The sequence below is a fragment of the Cynocephalus volans genome, chromosome 10, assembly GCF_027409185.1.
Source record: "Cynocephalus volans isolate mCynVol1 chromosome 10, mCynVol1.pri, whole genome shotgun sequence".
Classification (NCBI taxonomy): Eukaryota; Metazoa; Chordata; class Mammalia; order Dermoptera; family Cynocephalidae; genus Cynocephalus; species Cynocephalus volans.
In genome coordinates, this window is record NC_084469.1 from 88,439,226 (window position 1) to 88,460,665 (window position 21,440).

Sequence of the window (21,440 nt, forward strand, 5' to 3'; positions counted from 1 at the left end):
AGGAAACCTGAGGTTCATCAGCCAAGAGCTCCAGCCAGCCAGAGAGATGGAATACATGACCACTGCTTCCTCCTCAGCTGAAGAAAATGCAGCCACCTGTCACCTGCTTGCTTCGCTCACCACCTGTTCACCTTTCCTCCAGAGAGCAAAGTGCTAAACCTCTCTCTCCACTGGGGCTCTCTCCCCACTTGCCACATACATGATGCTCATCCTTCTGCTGCCCAGGGAGTTTTCACACGTGCACCTGGGCTCCCCCAGCCAGACAATGACATATTGGAAGCTCAGCTTGGTGAATATCACTCATTTGGAGATTTGGTTTTTTTGGCCACGATCACCAGTAAGAAATACATTTTATATCACAATGTAATGCATGTGTGTGCACAAGCACACACGCACACCCTGAAACAAAAGTCTCACAAAAGCCATAGATGTGACACACTACAACATATTCTATTATATTTTAACTTCTTTTTTAAAAAACAATGTTTGCAACTCTCCAATTCTGATTATCTGACAACAAATGGGTGTCCAACCATTCAATTCAATTCAGACACCAATTCCCACAGTTAGCACAGACTCTACAGGTTAAGAGCTCAGTCCCATAAGACTGCCCCCACTTCAGGCCCCAGTTGCAAGTCCCAGGGGAGGGGGGATGCCCATACTTCTGACTGACCAGCTATAAATCGGGGCTTCCTACCACCTCCTCCAAACGTTTGATAATTTGCTAGAATGACTCACAGAACTCAGGAAAACACTTTACTTACTTTTCTAGGTTTATTACAAAGCGCACAATTCAGGAGCAGCCAAGTGAAGAGACACACAGGGCAAGGTATGTGGGGAAAAGTGCAGAGCTTCCACACCCTCGGTAGGTGGGCCACCCTCCCAGCACCTCAGTGTGTTCACCAGCCTGGAAGCTCCCTGAACCCCATCATTCAGGGGTTTTTACGGATATTTCATTAGGTAGGCATGATTGATTAAATCACTGGCCAATGGTGATTGAACTTAATCTCCAGCTCCTCTCCTTTCTCCAGAGGGTGGGGAGGATGGGGGGGACCTGAAAGTTCCAATAGTCTAATCACGGCTTGGTCTTCCTAAGGATGGGTTCCCATCCTGAAGCTTCCATCAGGAGTCATCTAAACATACAGATACCCTTATCACCCAGGAAATTCCAAGGGTTTTAGGAGCTCTGTGTCAAGAACGCAGGGGGACAAAGACCAAATATTTACTTTTTATCATACATCAACCCACTGAATTGATTTCATTACATACCATGTCACAATCTACAGCTTGTAAAACCTTTGCTACAGAGATGTTATTGAGAAAATGACTGATTCAGTAGCCAATAATATCCACAAGGATCCAGGGAAGAAAATTCTCTCAACCCTTAGTATTGGGAATAGGTTCACTTCTTCTTAGCAATGGGATTTTTTTGGCTAATAAGTATAAAATGTGTTCCAGATCACATTCCTTTCTTCCTATTGCCTGCCAGGAAGCTCAGAGACAAACTGTGGCTCACCTCTAACAAAGTATGTAGGACTTTGTGGCATGTACTAGCATTACTTCCAGCTAAATCTTTTATTCTTCTTCCTCCCTCATTCACTCCTGCTTTCATCCTATATGTTGTATGAGTGTGTTACAGTGCCACAAATCCATTATGGAATGAGATAAGAAAAACAATTATAACTCCTGGAGGACAAGCCTTCTATTTCTTTGTATTTCTCCTGGAACCTGGTATAGTCCTTTCCACATGACAGGGGCTCAACAAATTTCAGTTCATGGGGAAAAAAAATGGCAGAGTGAAGACTACTTCTAGGCAGTGGGGGAACTGATCAGTTCTCAGCAGCAGAATGGGTCCAACTTGAATATAACAATTGAGACCCTGAGACCCCCAACCTAAATACCTGGAGCACTGAAAATAATGCCAACTCTTGACTTTTCCACCTTTATAAATTAACTTGCCATGTCTCTTCCCTCCTGGCTTGGCAACAATTTGCAATGTAAGATTGGCAGCAAATCAGTGAGAGCCTCTTTGGATGTGGACCTCTTTGTGTGGGTCACTTAGAAATGCTGGCAGCCAGGCAGGGTGTAAGGATTGGTTTCCACAATGCTGACATTTGGGTACAAAGATGATTTAGAAATCAACCCTAGAGTCTGAGCTGTGTTTCTAAGGTGCACCCATTCAAGATGATGGTTGGTGGCTGTGCCCAGCTCTATCAGCCCAAGCTGTGGTCAATGGACAAAAATAGAACAACTGGCCCAAATTAGGAATTAATTAGTGGGCCAGAGTCTTTGTCTCATCAATACTGGTGCACTGTACCCAGGCTGTCTTTCTGGATGAAAACAAATGGCTTCTATGGGCCTTTTTTCAGCTTTTGCTTGGGTGCGCACATACTTTTAGGCCCCTGGGGTCTACTAACTGATGGTATAACTAGAGGCTGTTGCTTGAGGCCAGCCAGAACGAAGCAGAGGGTGTTTCAGCCCTTTCGTGCCCAGAGTCTCCCCGCCCTGATTCTCTATGGCCTCCCTCTGGCCTGGACCACCAAGGGAAGGTCTGCTACCTGGGGTTTTTCATGAAAAGCACACACATAATGTAAGAATCAAGAATGAAAAGGTGTCCCACTTACTCTTTCTGAGTGATCAAGCCACCAAGTGTGAACAGGGGAAGGAAGGCCACATTCAAGTATTTCCTGTGACTACTGACCACATCCACTCATTCTTTCCCCTAATGTGGAGCCTCTGTGAACTTTTCCACCACAAAAAGACCCTGTGTGACAACAGCTTCTTTGCCTCAAGTCCAAAATTTCTTTAACTTCCCCATGTTTTGTCTTAAAGATGTATGTAAATTTTGCATACTGACCCATGTGTCGGCATTCGTTTTAGTGTAATTTTTTTCTCCCAAGTCTTTTAATAAAATTGTCTCTCCAGGAACAAGAACCACACTGACCCAGTGACTTGCACCACCTTCAGACCTTACTGGAGCAGCTGAACCTTAGTCCACCTACTCCCAAATCCTGCTCTGCCAGGAATTCAGGAGGCTGGCATGAGGACTATCCCAGGCCCTTGTGTGGTCACCTGATAAAGCAACAGATCAGCCGCACCAGTTCAGCTGCACTGGTAGGACATCTGCTCCCAGCCCATCACTCGGTATGGGAAGGCAGGCCTCAGAGGTGGTGCCAGCCCTAAAAGCTATGGAGGGCTTGCACATCCCACTCCACAAACACGTACCAGCCCCTTCAGAACTGGCAGTGTGAACAGTCATTAATCTCAAGTCATTCTCATTACAGCCATGGCCACTCCTGTCCTAGAACTTCATGACCCTCCGGTCTAGACGTCACAAACTAGACCGAAGACTGTTGGGAATTGTTCACTTGGCTTTCAGAGTGTTACTTTTTCCTCCTTTAACTAGTTACCAATATTTTAAAATTCAACAATCACAAGATTTAAAAAAAACAAAAACAAAAACAGATCTCTCCAGTTTCTCCGGAAAAAAAAAGAAACTAGAAGATGTGGCAACCCTGGCTGGCCCTGCCCTCCAAGGGACTAACAGAAAGGGCACATGCTCTGCACTTCACCACAGTCCCCGCCACTCCCTATCACCTCACAGCACTGATCCCAGCCCCATTCATTCATCTCCATGCCCACCTGATTCCCGTAAGCCACTCCTCATCTGGTCCAACAGCTACCGTGTAAGAGGGGAACCTGAAGCCCAGAGAGGGTAAATGACCTGCCTTGTTCAAAGAACTAGTTAGTTAAAACTAAACTATGTGACTAAACTTTAAATTTCACAAAGACCATCTCAGTTTCAGAGAAACATCATCACATTTCTACCTCAGCTTTTCTCAAGGGAAGGGAATTAAGAGAAGAGAGAGAATATTGTCCCTGCTTAGCCTGAAAGAGCACATTTAAAATATCTGATATCTTCCTAATCAAACTCCAGGAAGCTCATGGACTCTTGGCTGATATGGATCAGAGATAGAAAAGACCTTGAAGGGGCACAAAACCTGGCTCCTCACATTCTTGCCCAGCTATGATGCCCCCTTACCAGTGCAGGTAAGGGCTGGGACCCTCATTCCATTCCTTCATTTCTGGGGACATTTTCCCATATGGCCCCCTGCCCCCATTCCAACTTCTCTACCTTCATCTGGGGGTTGCAGCAGAATATCTGGGATCTAGAAGACAGACAGGATAGTAGGGCCCAATTTGTTAGTGAAACTACCCCTTGCCCACAGGAACAGCCATGTAATCTGTTGCCCAGGGATACTGCTGCCAGAGCAGGACTTGGCAAAATGCCCTATTTGTTTTTGGGAAACTATTGGTGCCGGTTGAGTCAGATTAATAAATACCTTTAGGGTTTCCTCTGACAACATTCTCCAGAGAGTGGCACGTTGAACTTTTAGGTCACTGCGAGAATGATTAACAACCCCACCCCACCCCCAACCCTGCCAGCTCACAACTGCCAACTTGACAATGAGCTTGAGCCAGGCTTGGGCCTCAGAGAGGCTGTTTGCTGGTGTCATTAGCAGAACAAGACAGACAAAACTGCCCTAGTTCCCACTGAGAAACTCAAGTCCCCTGGTCAGAGGCCTCCCTGACCACCCTTTGTCCCTACGGCTGTGCCACCCTGGGTCAACCTCTATCACATTTCCAGTTCATCACGCCCTAGAAAACATCACTTCCTGCTCTGATCTGATTTGTTTACTGGTGTACTAAAATCCCCCCTACAAAATGAGATTAGGAAGCATCATGAAATTGGGGCTTCGTCTGAACTGCGGGTAGCCTTGTCCCCTGCACTTCAAACACTGGTGCACTTATGGGGTGCTCAACAAATCCATGAACAGGCAAATCACCTGCAGCCCATGCCTGGGGAGGCCACACCATCAGGGCTGCCCCCTCAGCCACAGAGCTGGTCTGTCTGTCCACCAGAACCAAGTCCACAAAATACAATGCAGTCTTCCCAGCACCACAGCCCAGCAAATAGCAGGAGTCCCAAAATCAGGGAGCCTCTCCCAAGTTTCATAGGCTGCACAAGGTCCACTGTGCTGTGGAGAGCTGACAATTCCCAGGTTCAGACTTGTCTTGGGACAGGGACAGTCAGATTTTTTTTTTTTTTTTTTTTTAAGATGACCGGTAAGGGGATCTTAACCCTTGATTTGGTGTTGTCAGCACCACGCTCAGCCAGTGAGCGAACCGGCCATCCGTATATGGGATCCGAACCCGGGGCCTTGGTGTTATCAGCACCGCACTCTCCCGAGTGAGCCACGGGCCAGCCCGACAGTCAGATATTTTAAAAGCCAAGATGTTAGAATATTTTCCCAGTCTGCTCCAACAACCACCTGCCTTGCACCCAGTTACAAAAGGAGGTGGGGGAGGGGTTCCCAGACACTTTCCTGTCCAGGACCTCATGTCCTCTGCTATTCTGTGAGTAACAAAACCACTACAGGCACAGCATTGTCATTCCTGATTAGGTGGCAGGTTCAGGGGATCGCTTATATTATTCTTCTGGACCTCTGCAGTATTTCACAATAAAAATGAATAAAAGTAATTCATGCAGTTGGTAAAAGAGCATTTAAACACTGAAGGGAGTAGAATGAAAAGTAAGAGTCACCTCTACCCCCCACTCCTGGTCTTCTTCCCAAGAGCCAACTCCACTAACAGCTTCTTTCTCCGTCCTTCTATGCATATACCAAAGCATACGAGTAAGTCCTTTAAACACACACACACACACACACACACACGCACACACACGCACGGCATGGCGTCCTGCACCTTTTCTCCACCTAATATCTCAGAGATCTTTCCTAAGGAGCAAATACAGACCAATTCAGAAATTAATTTACCCCAAGATCATTGTCAGAAACTCTCTTCCTGTTTGACTGAGTGCTCAGGGGAGTGGCCCATTTGGAGGAGCTGATCACGCTGTTTGTGCATGTCTGTGCCCACCAGAGACTGAAGGCCCCAGAGTCTTGTGGCTCTTTTACAAACATGCAGTTGGCATATTTGTTTTTCCCAACAACCGCCTGAGAAGCTCTGGGCTCCCCAAGGCCTCCAACAGTGAAGATGACCCACTGGAAATATTCATTATCAATATCCTTGCAGACATATTGGCACGCCCACCCCTGGAATCCCCTAAAGTCCCAGGAAGCTCCAAGGGAATCACAGTTCCAAGCAGGCAGACCGAGCCCCTTCCCTGACAGGTTTTTGGGTTCCAGGTCCCTGCAAGCACTCTGTATCTCTTCCTGGCTCCAGGAAGCATCTGTCTCACTTACCTGTGCAGCAGGCTGGGGCCCACCTCAATACTCAGTGCAAGAGGTGGCATGGGTCTGACAGGAGTCACTCCTAGAACTCTTAAGGAAGAAGAAACGTTGTCCTCTTTGTCAGCAAAAGGAAGCTGGCACATGAAAGGGTGTGGGGAGGGTTTATAGCTGCCTAGACACAGGCAAGGCTTCACTGAGTTCTACGCTTGGTAAGTAACTACTTCACCACCACAGCATAATAATGAGCATCACCAAGAGCCCCTGGCTATAGTGGGCCCCTCTCATTAGAAAGGTAGACACTGGCAACAGAAATGCCCCATTCCTTCCTTTCCGCCTGCCTTCCTTCATACTACCAAACATTTCTATACCAGGCATAGTGTTAGGGAGTGGAAAAACAAACAAGTCCCACAGAGAGAAGGGAAAACAAATACCAAGACAGCAAGCAGACTTCTGATCCACGTGGCTGACTGAACTGAGGCCAGATGCCCCATTGTCCACCCCACCCCGCAAATGCCCAAACACACGAACAGACTGGGTAAAATACTTATCTTTAACATAACCAAGCTCTAGGCAAGAAAGGGCTTCCTCTGGGTGCTGGAAATGAGTAGGAAACCCAAAGCTGAAAGAAAGAGACAGCCTTAGGAGTTGAGGGAACTGACAGATAGGCCTCAAGAGTGGCTGGGTGCCCAGCTGAGGCAGCGAAGCCCGAAGACACCTACTTCAGAAGGTTTTCGGCTCCTGTCCTCATCCGCACGGCTTTCAGGATCTGCTGGTTCAAAGCAGCCCTTTGATTCTGCAATCTGCTCCGGCCAGTTTGTGCCAGGGGGTTACAACCCTAAGGGAAAATAAGAGATGCCCCTTGTGAGATCAGTCACTCAAAATGGTGACAATATTTAATAGAACAGAAAATGTTTAACTTTAAAAAATTATCTTTTCTGAAAACAAAAGTAATTTTGATATAGAAAATGTATAAAATATTGAAAAGTATAAAGAAAACGTACTCATAAAAACACAACTCCAAAACAGCTACCGTGCACTGGTCTCCTTCCTTCCCATCTACTTTATATGCATGTTACTTTCCACATCAGTGGCGGTGTATTGGGAGTCCCCAATACCACCCCTAAGTTTGGACATCCCACTAGGAGTTCCAGGTCTGAGCATAGAGTTGTACACTCATGACTAAGATTTATTAGAGCAGCTTAGTAGGGATACACAGCTGATCATAGGGGAAAGGCACAGGCAGTCTGGAGGAATCCATGTGCAGGCTTCCTTAGACTCTCTTCCTCCCTGGACAGGTCACACGTAGTGCATTCTTCCCAGCTACAAAAACACAGCAACATGTATACGATGTCTCTGTCCCAGTTAGCCCATTAGAGAATCAATGCCCGGGGTTTTTAATTGGGGTTGATCAATAAGGTACCCTCTGCCTAGCACATACCAAAATTCCAGACTCCCACCATAAACCACATTGTTTGCACGTCTGCACCATCAATCTGGGTACAAGGAACCAACCTTATCAGTTAAAGAGCTGTGGAGAAACTCCAAGAGCCAAGTTCCCAGATGCCAGGCAAGGGCCAACCTTGCATGCAGGCCTTCCTAAGGATAGTAGCCTCAGGCTGCTGTGTTAACCTTTTCCGCACAATGGCACATACAGTTTATCATGTTTTCTCACTTAGTAGTCTATCAAGGATTTTCCTTTATTATGAAATGTTCCTCAAAAAGATGATTTTAATGATTGTATAATATTGCCTTTTTTTTTTTTTTTTTTAGGACTTATCATCTCCTTACAGCTAGACATTTAGATTGTTTCCAAGTATCTGCTTTGTTATATAATAATTTGGTGCACGTTTTTGAACATGAATCTTTATAAACTTCAAGTTTTTCTTTAAGACATATTTCTAGAACAGATTTAAAGTTCAAACCTCTTTAAAGCTACCTGTGTACCAGCCCAATTATCTTCCAGAAAAGAAAGGTACACAACCTTAACCCCCTGTGACTCCTCTCCCTCACTGTTACTGGGTGAAAGTCTCTTTTTGGAAAACAACAGCTTTATGGAGATATAATTCCATAATTCCATATCATAAAATTCACCCATTTAAAATACACAGTTCAGTGGCCTTTGTTATATTCAGAGTTATGCAACCATCACCACCACCTGATTTTAGAACATTTTCGTCATTCCAAAAAGAAATCAAGTATTCATTAGCAGTCACTTCCCTTTTCTCTCCCCTCAGCCCTAGGCAACCACAAATCTACTTTCTTTCCTAAAAAGATGACCGGTAAGGGGATCCTAACCCTTGACTTGGTGTTGTCAGCACCAGGCTCGCCAAGTGAGCTAACTGGCCATCCCTATACAGGATCTGAACCCGTGGCCTTGGTGTTATCAGCATCACACTCTCCCGAGTGAGCCACGGGCCGGCCCCCACAAATCTACTTTCTGCCTACATAGATTTGCTTATTCTGGGCATTCCATATAAATGAAATCATACAATATGTGGCCTTTGTATCTGGCTTCTTTCACTTAGCGTGATGTTTTAAAGGTTTATCCATGTTGTACTAGGTATCAGAACTTCATTCCTTTTTGTCCCTGAATAATGTTTCATTATATAGAGTACCATCTTTGTTTATCCACTCATTAGCTGATGGACATTTGGGATGTTTTCACTTTTTGCTATTATAAATAAGGCTGCTTATATAAGGTTTTGTATGCATATGTTTTTGTTTCTTTTGGTTATAGACATGGGGGTGGGACTGCTGGGTCATATGGTTAAATCTTTATTTAACCATTTGAGAAACTACCAGGCTATTTTACGAAGTGGCTATACTAACTTACATACCCACGAACGGTATATGAGGGTTTCAGTTGATCAGTATCTCACCAATACTCGTTATGGTCTATCTTTTTTATTACAGCTATCCTAGTGTATGTGGTATCTCATTGCATATGTGCGTGGTTTTTGTTTTTTGGTTTTTTTGGTGTCAACAAACATTTTAATATGTAGATACATATACACACACACACATCATTATGGTTTTGAATTGCATTTCTCTGAGTTAATAATGTTGAACATCTTTTCATGAGCTTATTGGTCATTTGTATGTCTTCTTTAGGGAAATATCAATTCAAATCCTTTGCCCATGTTTAAACTGGGTTGTAATCTTTGCCAAGTTGATATGGAAAAATAGGTATCTCATTCTTCCAATTTGCATGCTTTATTATTAGTGAAAGTAAACACTTTTTCATATAATATTGATCACTTGAATTTCTTCTGTGTGTGTGTGTGGGGGGGGGGGTGTTTGTTGGCAGCTGGCCAGTACAAGGATCCGAGCCTCTGATCTTGGCATTATCGGGCTACGCTTTAACCAACTGAGCTAACTGGCCAGCCCTGAGTTCCTTTTTCAGTGAATTGTCTGCTTCTGTTCTCTGCCCATTATTTCCTGAGGTATTTGTATTGCAATGTTTTATTCTACAAAGTTCAAGATCAGAATAAAAGTTTTGTTTTAACCTAATGGTGTCCTTCCCACCCCAGACAGGCAGAGGCCCTGGTATCTGAGTTAGGACCACATTCCTTTCTGAAGCTTATCTTTAGGTCCTGCCCACTATGGTCACTCCCTGGGAGTGACCTGGCAGGCAGTATTATGTGAAGAGACTGCCCTTTCTCTCCAGCTGCGTCACTGCCACCTCAGCTCTGCACGTACCTAGCTTCCCCCACCTCCACCCAGGCCACACCCTTGGCCTGGACCCTAGGGAGAAGTGGGTTATCTACAGCCCCAACCTTCTCTGGGGGCCCTGTATCAGTGGCCTTTGGACTAGTGGATCAGAAATGAGTTGTGTTTCTCCTTCCACAAATATTTCTCATTCTCGCTTCCCAGCAGGTAACCACATGTCCCCCACATAGTCCCCCACCTAATTTTCCCTGTCTCACAAGGACACTTTTTCCTAAGTTCAAATTACACAGATATTCACAATCGGCACTAGAATGGATCCCAAAGTTAATATTTTTTTTATTTTATTATTTTTTTGGTGGCTGGACAGTACTGGGATCTGAACCCTTGACCTTGGTGTTATAACACTGCATTCTAAACAACTGAGCTAATAGGCCAGCCGATATATTTTATTTATTTATTTATTTTGGTGGCTGGCCAGTATGGGGATCTGAACTCTTGACCTTGGTGTTACTAACACCATGCTCTCACCAACTGAGCTGACTGGGCAGCCCCGGCTGATATCTTTTAAATCATTAAGCAATCCCTGATTTAAAATAAAAACCAGAAAACTAATTGTCTCTTTTCAGATAGAAGATAAAAATGTCTTTAATGTCAAGCTAATTTAATATTAAAGGGCTAAAATAATTGTCAGTCTCTTTCCTTTCCACTTCCGAAAATTACTATGAAGGGATGGTTTGATTTGACTCAGAATTACATGGTTCACCAATGCTGTGTTTCAATTTACAGAGAAGGTTTAATAACTAATTCCTTTATGTACATTCCCAGAGCTCAGATAAGCAGCCATTCCAGGGTACGGAAAAGAACTTATTCCTGCTCCTATACTTTACCCAACTTCTGGCTGGCCCAAAATCGCTATGGCCTAACCTGCCCACGAATGTGGGGTCAAGTTTCTAGATAAGGCATAGGAGTACTCAGGAGTAAATCTGACTGAGTAATTGGACCCAAAACTACATTATTTCTTACTGACAGGTAGGAATGCTGGTCCCTGCTGGGAATACCAGAAATGCCCACAGGGCTGTTTGGAAACTTCCCTGAGAGGTAAATCTGGACAAGACTACCAGAAAGACCCCTTCGCATCACCAGAGGTGGTGAGCCGTCCATTAGTCCATACCAAGGGTTGCTCAGTTGGGGGGACCCACAGTCCTCGCCCACATGTTTCTCCTTCCTGGCTCTGGAGCAAAACTGGAGCAAAGGTTTGTACCTGAGAACAAGGCAGCATCTGTCATGCCAGCCTGGCCTGGTAACCAGGGGACCAACTGAGTCATCCTGGCCTCGAGGGTCAGTGTTGACAAGTCCTACACTGAAGTGAGTCTTTCTCCTAGAGTTTATTCAGTTCCCTTACCAGACTAAGGTTCTGTCCTTTCCATCAGTCTCTAAACGTGAAGGACGGTCTGACAGCCAACACCCCAGGAAAGCAGGTACTGAGTGAACCCTCAGTGTCACTGCTAGCTTCGTGGGCATCTCCCAGGGGTCAGACAGCCTATGTGGACTTTGGTACAGCATATCAGATCCCACGGTTCCCAGGCCAAGAGGTTTAGTAAATGACTCAAGGTCCTGGAGGCAGTAAGGAGTAGGACTGGAGTGGGACTAGCCCATGTCCTTCCTGTCACTCTAAGATGGGCTCTGAGGCAGCCAGAGCAGTAGGAATGTATGGGAATGCTCGGGCAGCTTGCCTGCCCACCTCCAGACACCCCTTCACATGCTTCCTGGCTGAGGGCTGCCCAGCATCACCCTACATCCTTTAGGGAACAGTGATCTGTGCCCACTCTCCCACTTTGCAGCCCATGACAGTGAGGGGTGGTAAATCCATGCTCCCCCACCTTCTTTCCAAGGGGAAGAGCATCTGACTCATGTGTGGCCAGTTGGAAAGTCAAGGCTCCTGACCTGTGAGACTGGCACAGGAATAAGCACCTGAGATGTAATGAGCAGGCTCAATCAGAGCACATGAGGAAGAGGCCCTCATTGGCCTTGAACCTAGAAGGATATGAGACTGGGCAGCCACAGCCACATTAACACCAGCAGGGGAGTACCTCCCCAGAAATGGAGCCAACTCAGGGGGAGCTGAGCTGAGAAACAGCTTTGTGGTAGCATCTGAACCTTTGATCAATCCAGGCCTAAAGCCATTCCTCCAGACTTCTCAGTTACAGGAGCCAATTCATTCCCTTCCTTGCCTAAGCTGTTTTTTGAACTGAGGTATGATTTACTTGCATACATAATAAAATACAGATTTTAAGTACACAGTTCCATGAGTATGGACAAATGTATATACCTGTGTAACCACCACTCGAATCAAAATACAGATCATCTCCATCACCCCAGGCAACCAACACTCTGAGTTCTATCACCATAGATTTTTGCCTGTTCTAGAACTAGGTAAATACAAGCGTACTTCAGAAAGTTCATGAAAAAACTGAACTGAGTGATAATATGAATCGTTCCATGAACTTTTTGAAGTACCCTCAAAGAAACAGATAGTATGTACTCTTTTGTGGATGGCTTATTTTGCTCGATGTCATGTTCTGAGATTCATGTATGTTATTGCATTTATCAGTGGTTCCTTTCTTATTGCAGAGTAGAATGCCATTGTAGGGATGTACCACAGTGTGTTTATCTGCCTGAGCCATTTTAAATTGAATTTTCTGGCTCCTGCACCTAAAAAACCCTAACTAGAATAAGTTTACCTACAGCGAAAATTCTCTTTACAGGTCAACGTCCACTCACATGCCCTTAGTGTATAGTCAAGACCGTTCACCTGTGAAACAAGTATTTAAGAGCAGTGCCTAGGCAAAACCTGGAGGCGCTTAATTTGGATGAAAGGAAATGATGGTCAACCAACTCCTGCAGAGACCAACATTGGCGAGGCCACCTTGAAGGCAGACCCAGAGTGAATGGTGCAGTCTTTCCTCCTCTACTGGGGCCCCACTCTGGGCAGTGCCTGGTGCCTGGTGTCTGCCTCCCCTCCACCCAAGGAGCCAGCGGGGGCCTTTCTTCCACATGGCCAAAGATAAAGCTCACACACGTACAAGTGTTTCCTGTAAATTTAGGGCAAAGTATAAGCTTGGGATCTAGAGGTCAGGAGAAAAACTGAGTGAGAAGTGACTGTGCAGGGCTGGGGCAGCTCCTAGCCAGGGAGACTCTTCCACAGGGTACAGAAGGGCAGGTGCTTTTAGCTGCTTCTCCAGCAAAGACATTTTCTCCACCTTTCTCACTCCTTCCTGGTTACACAATCCCTCACTCAACCACTACACTCTAGAAAACAGAATTGTTTGTTTATGAGTTAGCCAGAGCTGACAACCAGAAGGCACAGAAATAGCATGCAATACCCTGCAATATACATGTACATATAATTTAACTTTTCACCACACTGGAGATTCAGGGCAGGTTGGATGGACAGAATCTAGCTTTTCCACATCCATGAAAATAAAAACATGAACAGGGTACATGTAAATAGCTCTCCTCCTTCCAGGATCTGTGTTAGGCGTCAGGGCTGTGGTCCAGGCACAGCCGCCCCCACAAGCATCCCAATCCATCCACACGAAGTGGGGGTGGGCATGATGTGAATCTTTTTTTCAGCCCTTTTAAAAGCATGAAATATCTAGCCATTATTTTCAACTACAGGTTCCCTTCGATCAGTTGTAGAAATCTTTATGAACTCCAACTGTGCGTCAATCAGAGTTATTTTTCAACAAGCTGAATAACAAAGCTTTTACTGTGCCTCCCACCTAACATCAAATCGCCATAATTTCCATGAATCTAAATGTATTTCCAGACCCAACCAATGATCTGTTTATTTCAACTGGTAAGATGCACTAAGTTAACAGTCCTTATCTAGACAGTGTGTCTGTGTGGTAACGGTGGGGCTGGTATGTATATGTGATTTTTAATTTGTACACTTATATAATTACTTTTTATAACAACTTATGTTACTTTTGTAATGCACATAATATTGGAGAAAAAGAAACTACCTTGGAAGGTGTTTTTGATCACCTGCCATTCCCTCTTCTTACAATCAAATCAAAACCTGGGATTTTTTTCAAGAGCATATGGCTACTGTGAACTCTGTGAGTCTGACTGGAAAGGCCAGAGGAGAGGGACCTGCATCCATTCACCATGGTCTCCCTGTCCCTGGTGCTGCAGGTGGGAGACCTCGCTCCCAGCCGGCACCCCTTGCTTCCTGCTCTGCCAGACGCACAGTCCTCTCGCTGGGCCAAACCTGCAGTTCAGCTGTGCTCTATGGCCACCTCCAATGCAGCCTTTGTGTCACAAGACTCTAGTACCTGAGCCAAAGGAGGTAGTGTTGATCAGGCTACAACCAATGCCCAGCAGCTTCAGGTGGTGTCTTGGCATCAGTCCAAATAGCCCCAGGAAATAAGGGACATTTGCAGTGTTACAGCTCATCACACTGACTTTCCTCTGAGTCACCCTGAAAATTCTGTTTCTGCCAAGGGACTCCTCCCAGCCAGGACCCCTCAGTGTGAGGAGTGTTGGTCAGGTAGGCCCCCTGAGTTGTTGGTATATACTAGTGCAGCCAGGCAGACCCTCACCAAGGCCATGGTCATCCTGGGTCCGACCTGGCCTTTAGGAGCTGTCTTAGACCACGGTGAAGTATCAGGGATGGTGGGTGGCATCACCAACCTTCACGCTCCTCCTCACCCCTTCTTCCCCACCTAGGGAAGGACTCACAGCTCCAATGGATGTATCCAAACAGCTGGAGGGACAATATCAGTACCCTATAAAGCTGGAGCTGCTGATCCCTAATGATCCATGCTGTGCTTGGTAAATTCAGCCCAGCAGAGGGATTCCCCATACACGTGTGCTCATAAATGATGCACACAAGTGCCTAACATGAAATTAGACCCTTGCAAGATGAATGGTGCTGAGAAAGAAATAGGAGGAACTTCTGGGTTTAAAAAACAAAAAAAAGAATTCTCCTTCCTTCTCTGCTGGAGCCTCCAGGAAGCCCAGAATAAACAGGGACCATAAACCAGGACACAATGAACCTTGGGGCCCTGTCCAGCCTGGAGGTTTCTATGAACAAGAAACAACTTCTACAGCTCTTGAGTAAAAACAATAGAGCTAAATTCATTTTGGGGCATTAGTGTTCCCAAAGGATGAAGAGGCAGAGATAAGAAATGACAATGCTGTACTTTGTACCATCTCTCTTCTTCCACATCGTGCCAAGACCATTCATTTAGGGCCTTTCAACAGTCCTGGGGAAAGGCTTTCTCTAGTTTTGTTCCAGCTGGTTTTCTCATGGCCAAGAACAGGTTTTCCTGTGGGTTTTAGGGCTATAACACAAAGGGAGCCCCAAAAGGGGTCTGCTATCAGGATGCAGCCTCCTGGAAACTTACATTACTTTGCATTTAACTATAATCCAGAGCACAGATTCTTCCAAGACTTTCAGTGGGAACAGCATAAAAAATCTGTCTGGGATCACCATAGTGGACAGCTGCCAAAAAAAAAAAGCTGCATTTCCACTGGCTGTCCTTTTAAGAAAGTAATATATAGTAATCTTATGGAACTGTACCTCTATTTAAACATAATAACAATGAAACAGAAAAAAATACAGTGAGAAGCCAGAGAAAGATGAGAGATGGACATGATATTGCAGTAGACCAAAAAGTATTTTCTTTTCTTTTTGAAATTCAGAGACCTTTCAAGGTACCAGCACAGACCAGGAGGACCGGGTCTGTACTGGATTCTGTACTGGGGGTGTCTATGCCTGATCTGGGGCTAAGTTGTGTCCTCGAGCTCTGTACACCCAAGTCCTATACAACCCCAAGAAAACACTGATGTACTAGGGGTCCTCTCTGCCATTGACTATCTTGCACATTCAGGGTCCAGGTTCAGCCGGCATAAGGGATTTTGGGGCAATTAGGTTTCATTTTGTGTGCAAGTCACAAAACAGAGTTGAAGTTCTGAATATGGCTTCAATCCATATTTTTGGTTGTACAACCCCACTTTTTGCTCTCTGGACTAAAGCAAAGAAGCTGATTTCTTTTCAAGCATGGCTTGAGTGATCCCAACAAAGCATCAACTTCCAGCACTGCTCAGCTCCCCAGGAAATGAGGCCTGGTGTGAACCACTGTCACAGAAGCCATATCAAGTCAGGGTTGAGTGTGCTCTAGAACCTGACAGGGGGTCAGGCCCAGAACTGTTACTCCATAAATGTTTTTGTAATGAATGGACCAGAATGACATTCTAAAGAAAAGAAAAAGGGGAGGGAAGGTGTGATGCTGAAAACAGGATGAAAGAGAAGCCTGACTTTAACTGAAATTCAGGCTGGCTAGATAGCTCAGTTGGATAGAACATGGTGCTGATATCACCAAGGTCCAGAGTTCGAACCCTGTACCAGCCAGCCACCAAAAAAAAAAAAAGGAAAGAAAGAAATTCATTTGATCCTGTAAGTGTGCACAAAGGTCCAGAGACAGGATGGGGAGCTGACTTGGGGGCAGCTGTATGATGGCCTGACTGCACCTCCAGTCTTGGGGGTCCTTACTCACTCCCCCTGGTTGGCTCAGCCACCCAACTCATGCAGTGGCTGCTTCCAATCCTCACCTCCCTTCTCGACTCCTGGGACCCCACCCATCTTGTTCTCTTTCTGCCCTGAAACTCTAATAGTCCCTCGCCACCCAACTTCTTTGCCTTCAGCTTTAAAAAGACTCTAGACTTCCTCATTCTAAAACAAACCTGCCCTCTCTCTTCTCTACCCCCCATCTCTTTCCAGAAACTATCTTTTCTGCCCTTCTTCCCCCTGCACCCTACCTCACTGACTTTTGTCCCCAACTCTCCAACCACTCGTTTACTAACAACGTCCTAAAGGAGTAAATCCAGAACTTTCCAGTGCTCTTCTGGCTTGTCAACTTCATTTCTCCACTAAAAAGACTCACCTCTCAGCTTCCTTGTCACTGCCACCCCCCTCTCTCTGGCTTGCCTCCCCTCTCTCTACCTGTCCCTTAAGTGGAGGTATTATTCCCTCCTGTCCTAGGTCCTTTCACTCAATATCCCAACTGCCTCCCACACTGGTACCTCCCAAAGCAGCATCTCCAGCCAGGTTGTTCTCATGCCTGCCAGGTCTGTGTAGTGGACTCTCCACTGGGGCCAACACTTGGATATCCCACAGGGGGCCTCAAGCCACCTGCCCCCACACCAGCCTCCTTGTTCACCCCATCTCAGCGAGGCGCACGACCAGACACCTAAGGCAGACACCTGGATTCTATTGGCAGTACCTTCCTCACTATACCCTGTCCCATTAGCCCTTCCCATCCCTGCTGAAACTGCCTTTGCCCAGGCTCTCATCATTCCCTCATTGGGATCCTTGTCTTCAGTCCAAACCCCTGGTCTGAGTTAGGGGTACAAGCTAGTGGGAAGCCATCAATAGTCTGTATCAGAGTAGGAGTGGCAAAGAAGATGTGGACCACAGGCTAAATCCCCCCAACTCCTCCCTGCCTGGCTCCACCATTGCCTCCCCCCGCCACCACTGACCACTCAACGGTCAAGTGGTCTTTCCATGACACAAATCTCACATGTCTGGTCCTGGTCTAAATGCTCTGATGGATTTCTACTGTTCCCTGGTTCCTAGCAGCACACATGACCCTGAGCTGTCTAGTTCCCACTTACACCTCCACACTCCAGTGGGTTCCTTCACAATCGCTCACAATTCCATGCCTTTGCCCATGGTGTTCCCTCTGTTTGAAGTGCTTTTCCTTCCCTTCTTCACCTGTATAACACCTGCCTTTCATTCAGCAAGCATTTGTTCTAGGTCAGACTGGCTAGGGTCATAGATCAGGAAAGAATTGACATCACCCTCTTTTATTTTCTTCATACAAAGTGACTCTTTGGACCAGCATGACTTAACACAGATGTAGCACAAGGGTCATTACAAGGTCTTGTTTTTGAAATAGATGCTTCTGTTGGGATCCCGTACTCGCCAACAGCCAAAAAAATAAATAAATAAAGATGCTTCTAATTGTAAAGCGGTGATTCATCTTACTTTGCACGATTCTCTCATCCACCATCAGAGAAACTGCACCTAAGAAAAACCCCAACCATGCATCCTTCCCTGGCCACCTGACCATCCGCTCTTTCCTGGTGCAGTGCACGTTCTCCCATGGAACTCAGCCCCGGAGAGCTCCCTCAGGAAAGCCTGCTCTGGAAGGCTTGGGACCATCAAGGCTGAGCACAGGCATTCTCCATCCCTCCTCCCCACACTCTGCCATTTCCCCCAGATGCTGCTATAGGTCCAGAACTCCACCTGTTCAGAGGATAAACAATCAAGGGAAAGAGGAAGTCCCAGAAAGAGGCAGCAACTTGCTGGAGGCCACAAAGCAATTTTGTGGGGGTGGCAGTCAGGCCCTGGAGCCCTAGGACCAACATCTAGGGATTCCCAGGCCAGGCTTCCTTCTGCAATTCCACGGCCGGAGATCTTCTGTCCCAAACACCACACATAATTAGAAGTTATAATCCTGTAATTCAATGATGACATCTCTGAACATAAATACACGTATTAAAAAAAAAAAAAACAACAAACTACTCTTTTTCTTTTTAATGCTAAAAGCAACTTAACAAAAAAGAATTTTTCCCACACTGTCCCCACCTGTTTCTAGATTCCCCTCCTGTCCAACTCATCTGCCACCACTGCTCCCCACCAGTGAACAAAAGCTGGGAGAAGAAGGAAAGTGCCAAGATCACTAATGAACTGGATCGTTAGGCTTTGAACAATTAGGAATTGATTGTTCTGTGGGAAACAGTTTCAGTTCCCTGTTTATAATTACGCACTGTGCCTTCGGTAGTATCTGTTATAAAAAAAAAAAACAACAACAACAATCTTTCAACCCACCCAGTGATCCCTGGCGAAGCGCCAAAGGCTATTTTTAGATTCGCATGGGGACCTGCTGGGAGGAAGACGTGGAAGGTGTCACCGTGACTCGCGGCTCAAAAGCATCTTTGTAGCCCAGGCCCTGCCGCCTGCGGCATTCTGGGGTCGCTTTTGAGCGACTGAGCTACCTGACTGCTATCTCCACGGCGGGAGGCTGCGGTGTGTGCGGTGAAGCCCCGCCGCCCGCCCGCGCGTCCTCTCCGACAACCAGATAAATCCGCTTTAGCATGAAGTGGGCAGGGACAAGAACGCCGCCCTCAAATCTGCCGCGCTCACGCCCTCCAGGGCGACTCCGGGCGGAGGAGGGGGCGACGCCCGAGGCCCCTTCCACCAGCAGCTTTACCCCGCCCCCTAAAAAGTCGACGAGGCGGACACTGGGAGCATTTTGGAGGCAAAAGAAGAACGCCAACCCGCCTGCGGCGGTCCTTCTGCCTCCGCCAGGCGCTCCGGTGGAAGCTGGGCTCGGGTCCCCACGCGCCGCGAGGCCGAGGGCAGCAGCGCAGCTAGGAACACGTCCTTTCCCCAGGCGCGCAGGATCGCCAACGGGGGAGACCCGGTGCACCCCTCCAGGTCCCCGATCCTCCGCCCTCACCTGCGCGGGGCGGTCCCTTCCCTCTCCCCAGCCGCAGATGCCACCTGCTCTAGGCGCCCTGTACACCGCCGCCTCCACCCCTCCCCCCGAGCCTCCGCGCGCCGGCACGAGGCCAGTGCGCCCCCTCCCCCTTCCGGCCTGGTCGACCCCAGCCGCGCGCTCCCGCACCCCTTCTCCAGCCTGGGGGGAAGTGAGTTCTGGAGTCCGCAGACTCCCCGCCCACCCGCAGCCGCCCACCTTCCGAAAGTAGCCGTCGCTCTCCTTCTCCAGCGGCTGGGGGGCCGCGGGCAGCAGCGCGTCGGTCATGCTGGCGGAGCGGGCGCGGAGGGCGGACTGAGGCGCTGCGGCCGCGGTCCGGCCCCAGAGGCCGCTCGGACCCGCCCCCGCCCCGCCCGCGCTGCGGCCCCCGCTCGCCCCCCGCCGAGTCGGGGAGCTCGGGAGACCCACCCCGCCCATCGAGACCACGCCCCCAGCCCCGCCCCGGCAACCGAGCCCCGGGCCAGTGTCCGCAGCCAGGAGACCTGGGGCTCTTGGGCACGTTGCCCGCCCCCGCCGAACCTCGGCATCCTATTCTAAGCGTCGTTGCGGGCTCAACCCCGTGAGCGCCGCGGTGGCGCAGGGGACGGGGTGGGGATTTTAGCGACCGCAGCAACGTCGGGGCTGGGGACCCGCTCCCTTCTCTGGAGCCGTGGGAGTAAATGCGGAGGACGCGGGTAAAGTCGCTGTCTCTCCTCCGAGGGGCGCGGACGCCACGGGAACCGGTACCAGACTCGACGCCACGTCGCGGACGCGGCGGGAGCTCTGGGCCCTGGTCCGGGCGGTCAGGAAAAGCTTCCCGCAGGACTGGACCCCGCGGCCGCGACCGAGACGTACAGGGAGCGTTGGCTGCGCCAAGGGGCGAGCCAGGCTTGAGGGCGCAGTGGTCAGCTCCCTCTCCTCCCTCCCAAGCCCCAGCTGCGGAGTCTAGGTGGGTCCGCTGGGGGTCGCGGACGGCGCCGGAAGAGGGGGCCACCTACCGGGGAACCTCAGAAGGGGTTTTGTGCCCGAGACACCCGGCTGATTTCCCTGAGCACGTTTAATCACCAACTTCAGTTTTCTCAACTGCAAAATAGGTCCCGATTACTCCTTCTCGAGCTGGGGGCTATTACGACAGAAGTGCGTGTTAAAGCTCTTAGTTGGGGGGTGGGAACGCGGTTAACTTAGGAGCGAAAGGAGGATCCCTGGGGACGGGTTTCGCACCAGTCTGCCTCCCAACCCTCGCTGTCGAGTAGACTCCGGAGGCGGATGCCTTACAGAACAAGGCTCCGGGACCCTGCTGTCCGAGCCAGGAGCCCCCAGTCTGTAGGGACACGCCCCTCCCGGCCGCCTGTCCTGCTGTGACTACTGCCCGCCTCCTCTTTGCCAGGTTGCTGCTGCGTTTGGCGGTTCTCGATAGGCGCCTCAGGTAGAATAGAACACAATCTGCTTTCTAAACAAGCCAAGCGTTTCCGGATCTTAAAAGGTGGAGGAGGGGGAAGTTAGGGGTTGTTCGAGAGTTTTAAAATGAACAGTAGCAACAACCAAGGGCCAAGTAAAAGTAAAAAAAAAAAAAAGCCACCTCGTCATTGCTTTCCCCCTCCTCCCCCACGACGCTGCACAAAGGGCTGTTTAATTCTAAGAACGAACCTGCGGAGTTCTAACCTGCTCAGTGCTGGTTTGGAAAACTGTGATGCAAAAACTTGCCTCTTAGGGTCAGAAACGACTTTCAGGCTAATTTCAGCACAAGTCCTTCACCCTATTCCATTTCCCTGGAAATGTACCAGCCCCGGGCTGGGAGTTAAACAACACCACTTGCATTTCAGGGATCCCGGAGTGAAGGGTCACTCTGTTATATTTGTAATATTAATAAGCTTAATTATAGGACCTCTACTCTGGCCAGGTAGTTTATAGGTATTACGTTTCCTTCTCGGGACCCTTCTACAAATAAGGATTAAATCATCTTCATTTG

At 47.9% G+C, this 21,440-nt stretch overlaps 1 protein-coding gene across 1 annotated transcript in view; it reads right to left on the minus strand.

Moving 5' to 3' along the window:
• The window catches only part of RHPN2 (rhophilin Rho GTPase binding protein 2), a 50,800-nt gene extending 31,041 nt beyond the window's left edge, over positions 1–19,759 (minus strand). The window contains exons 1-2 of the mRNA XM_063112986.1: positions 19,691–19,759; positions 6,974–7,089 (exon numbers count right to left, since the gene is read on the minus strand). Of these exons, the coding sequence (XP_062969056.1) occupies positions 6,974–7,089; positions 19,691–19,759 (185 nt within the window). The remainder of the gene's footprint in view (positions 1–6,973; positions 7,090–19,690) is intronic.
• Positions 19,760–21,440: the final 1,681 nt, after the last annotated feature.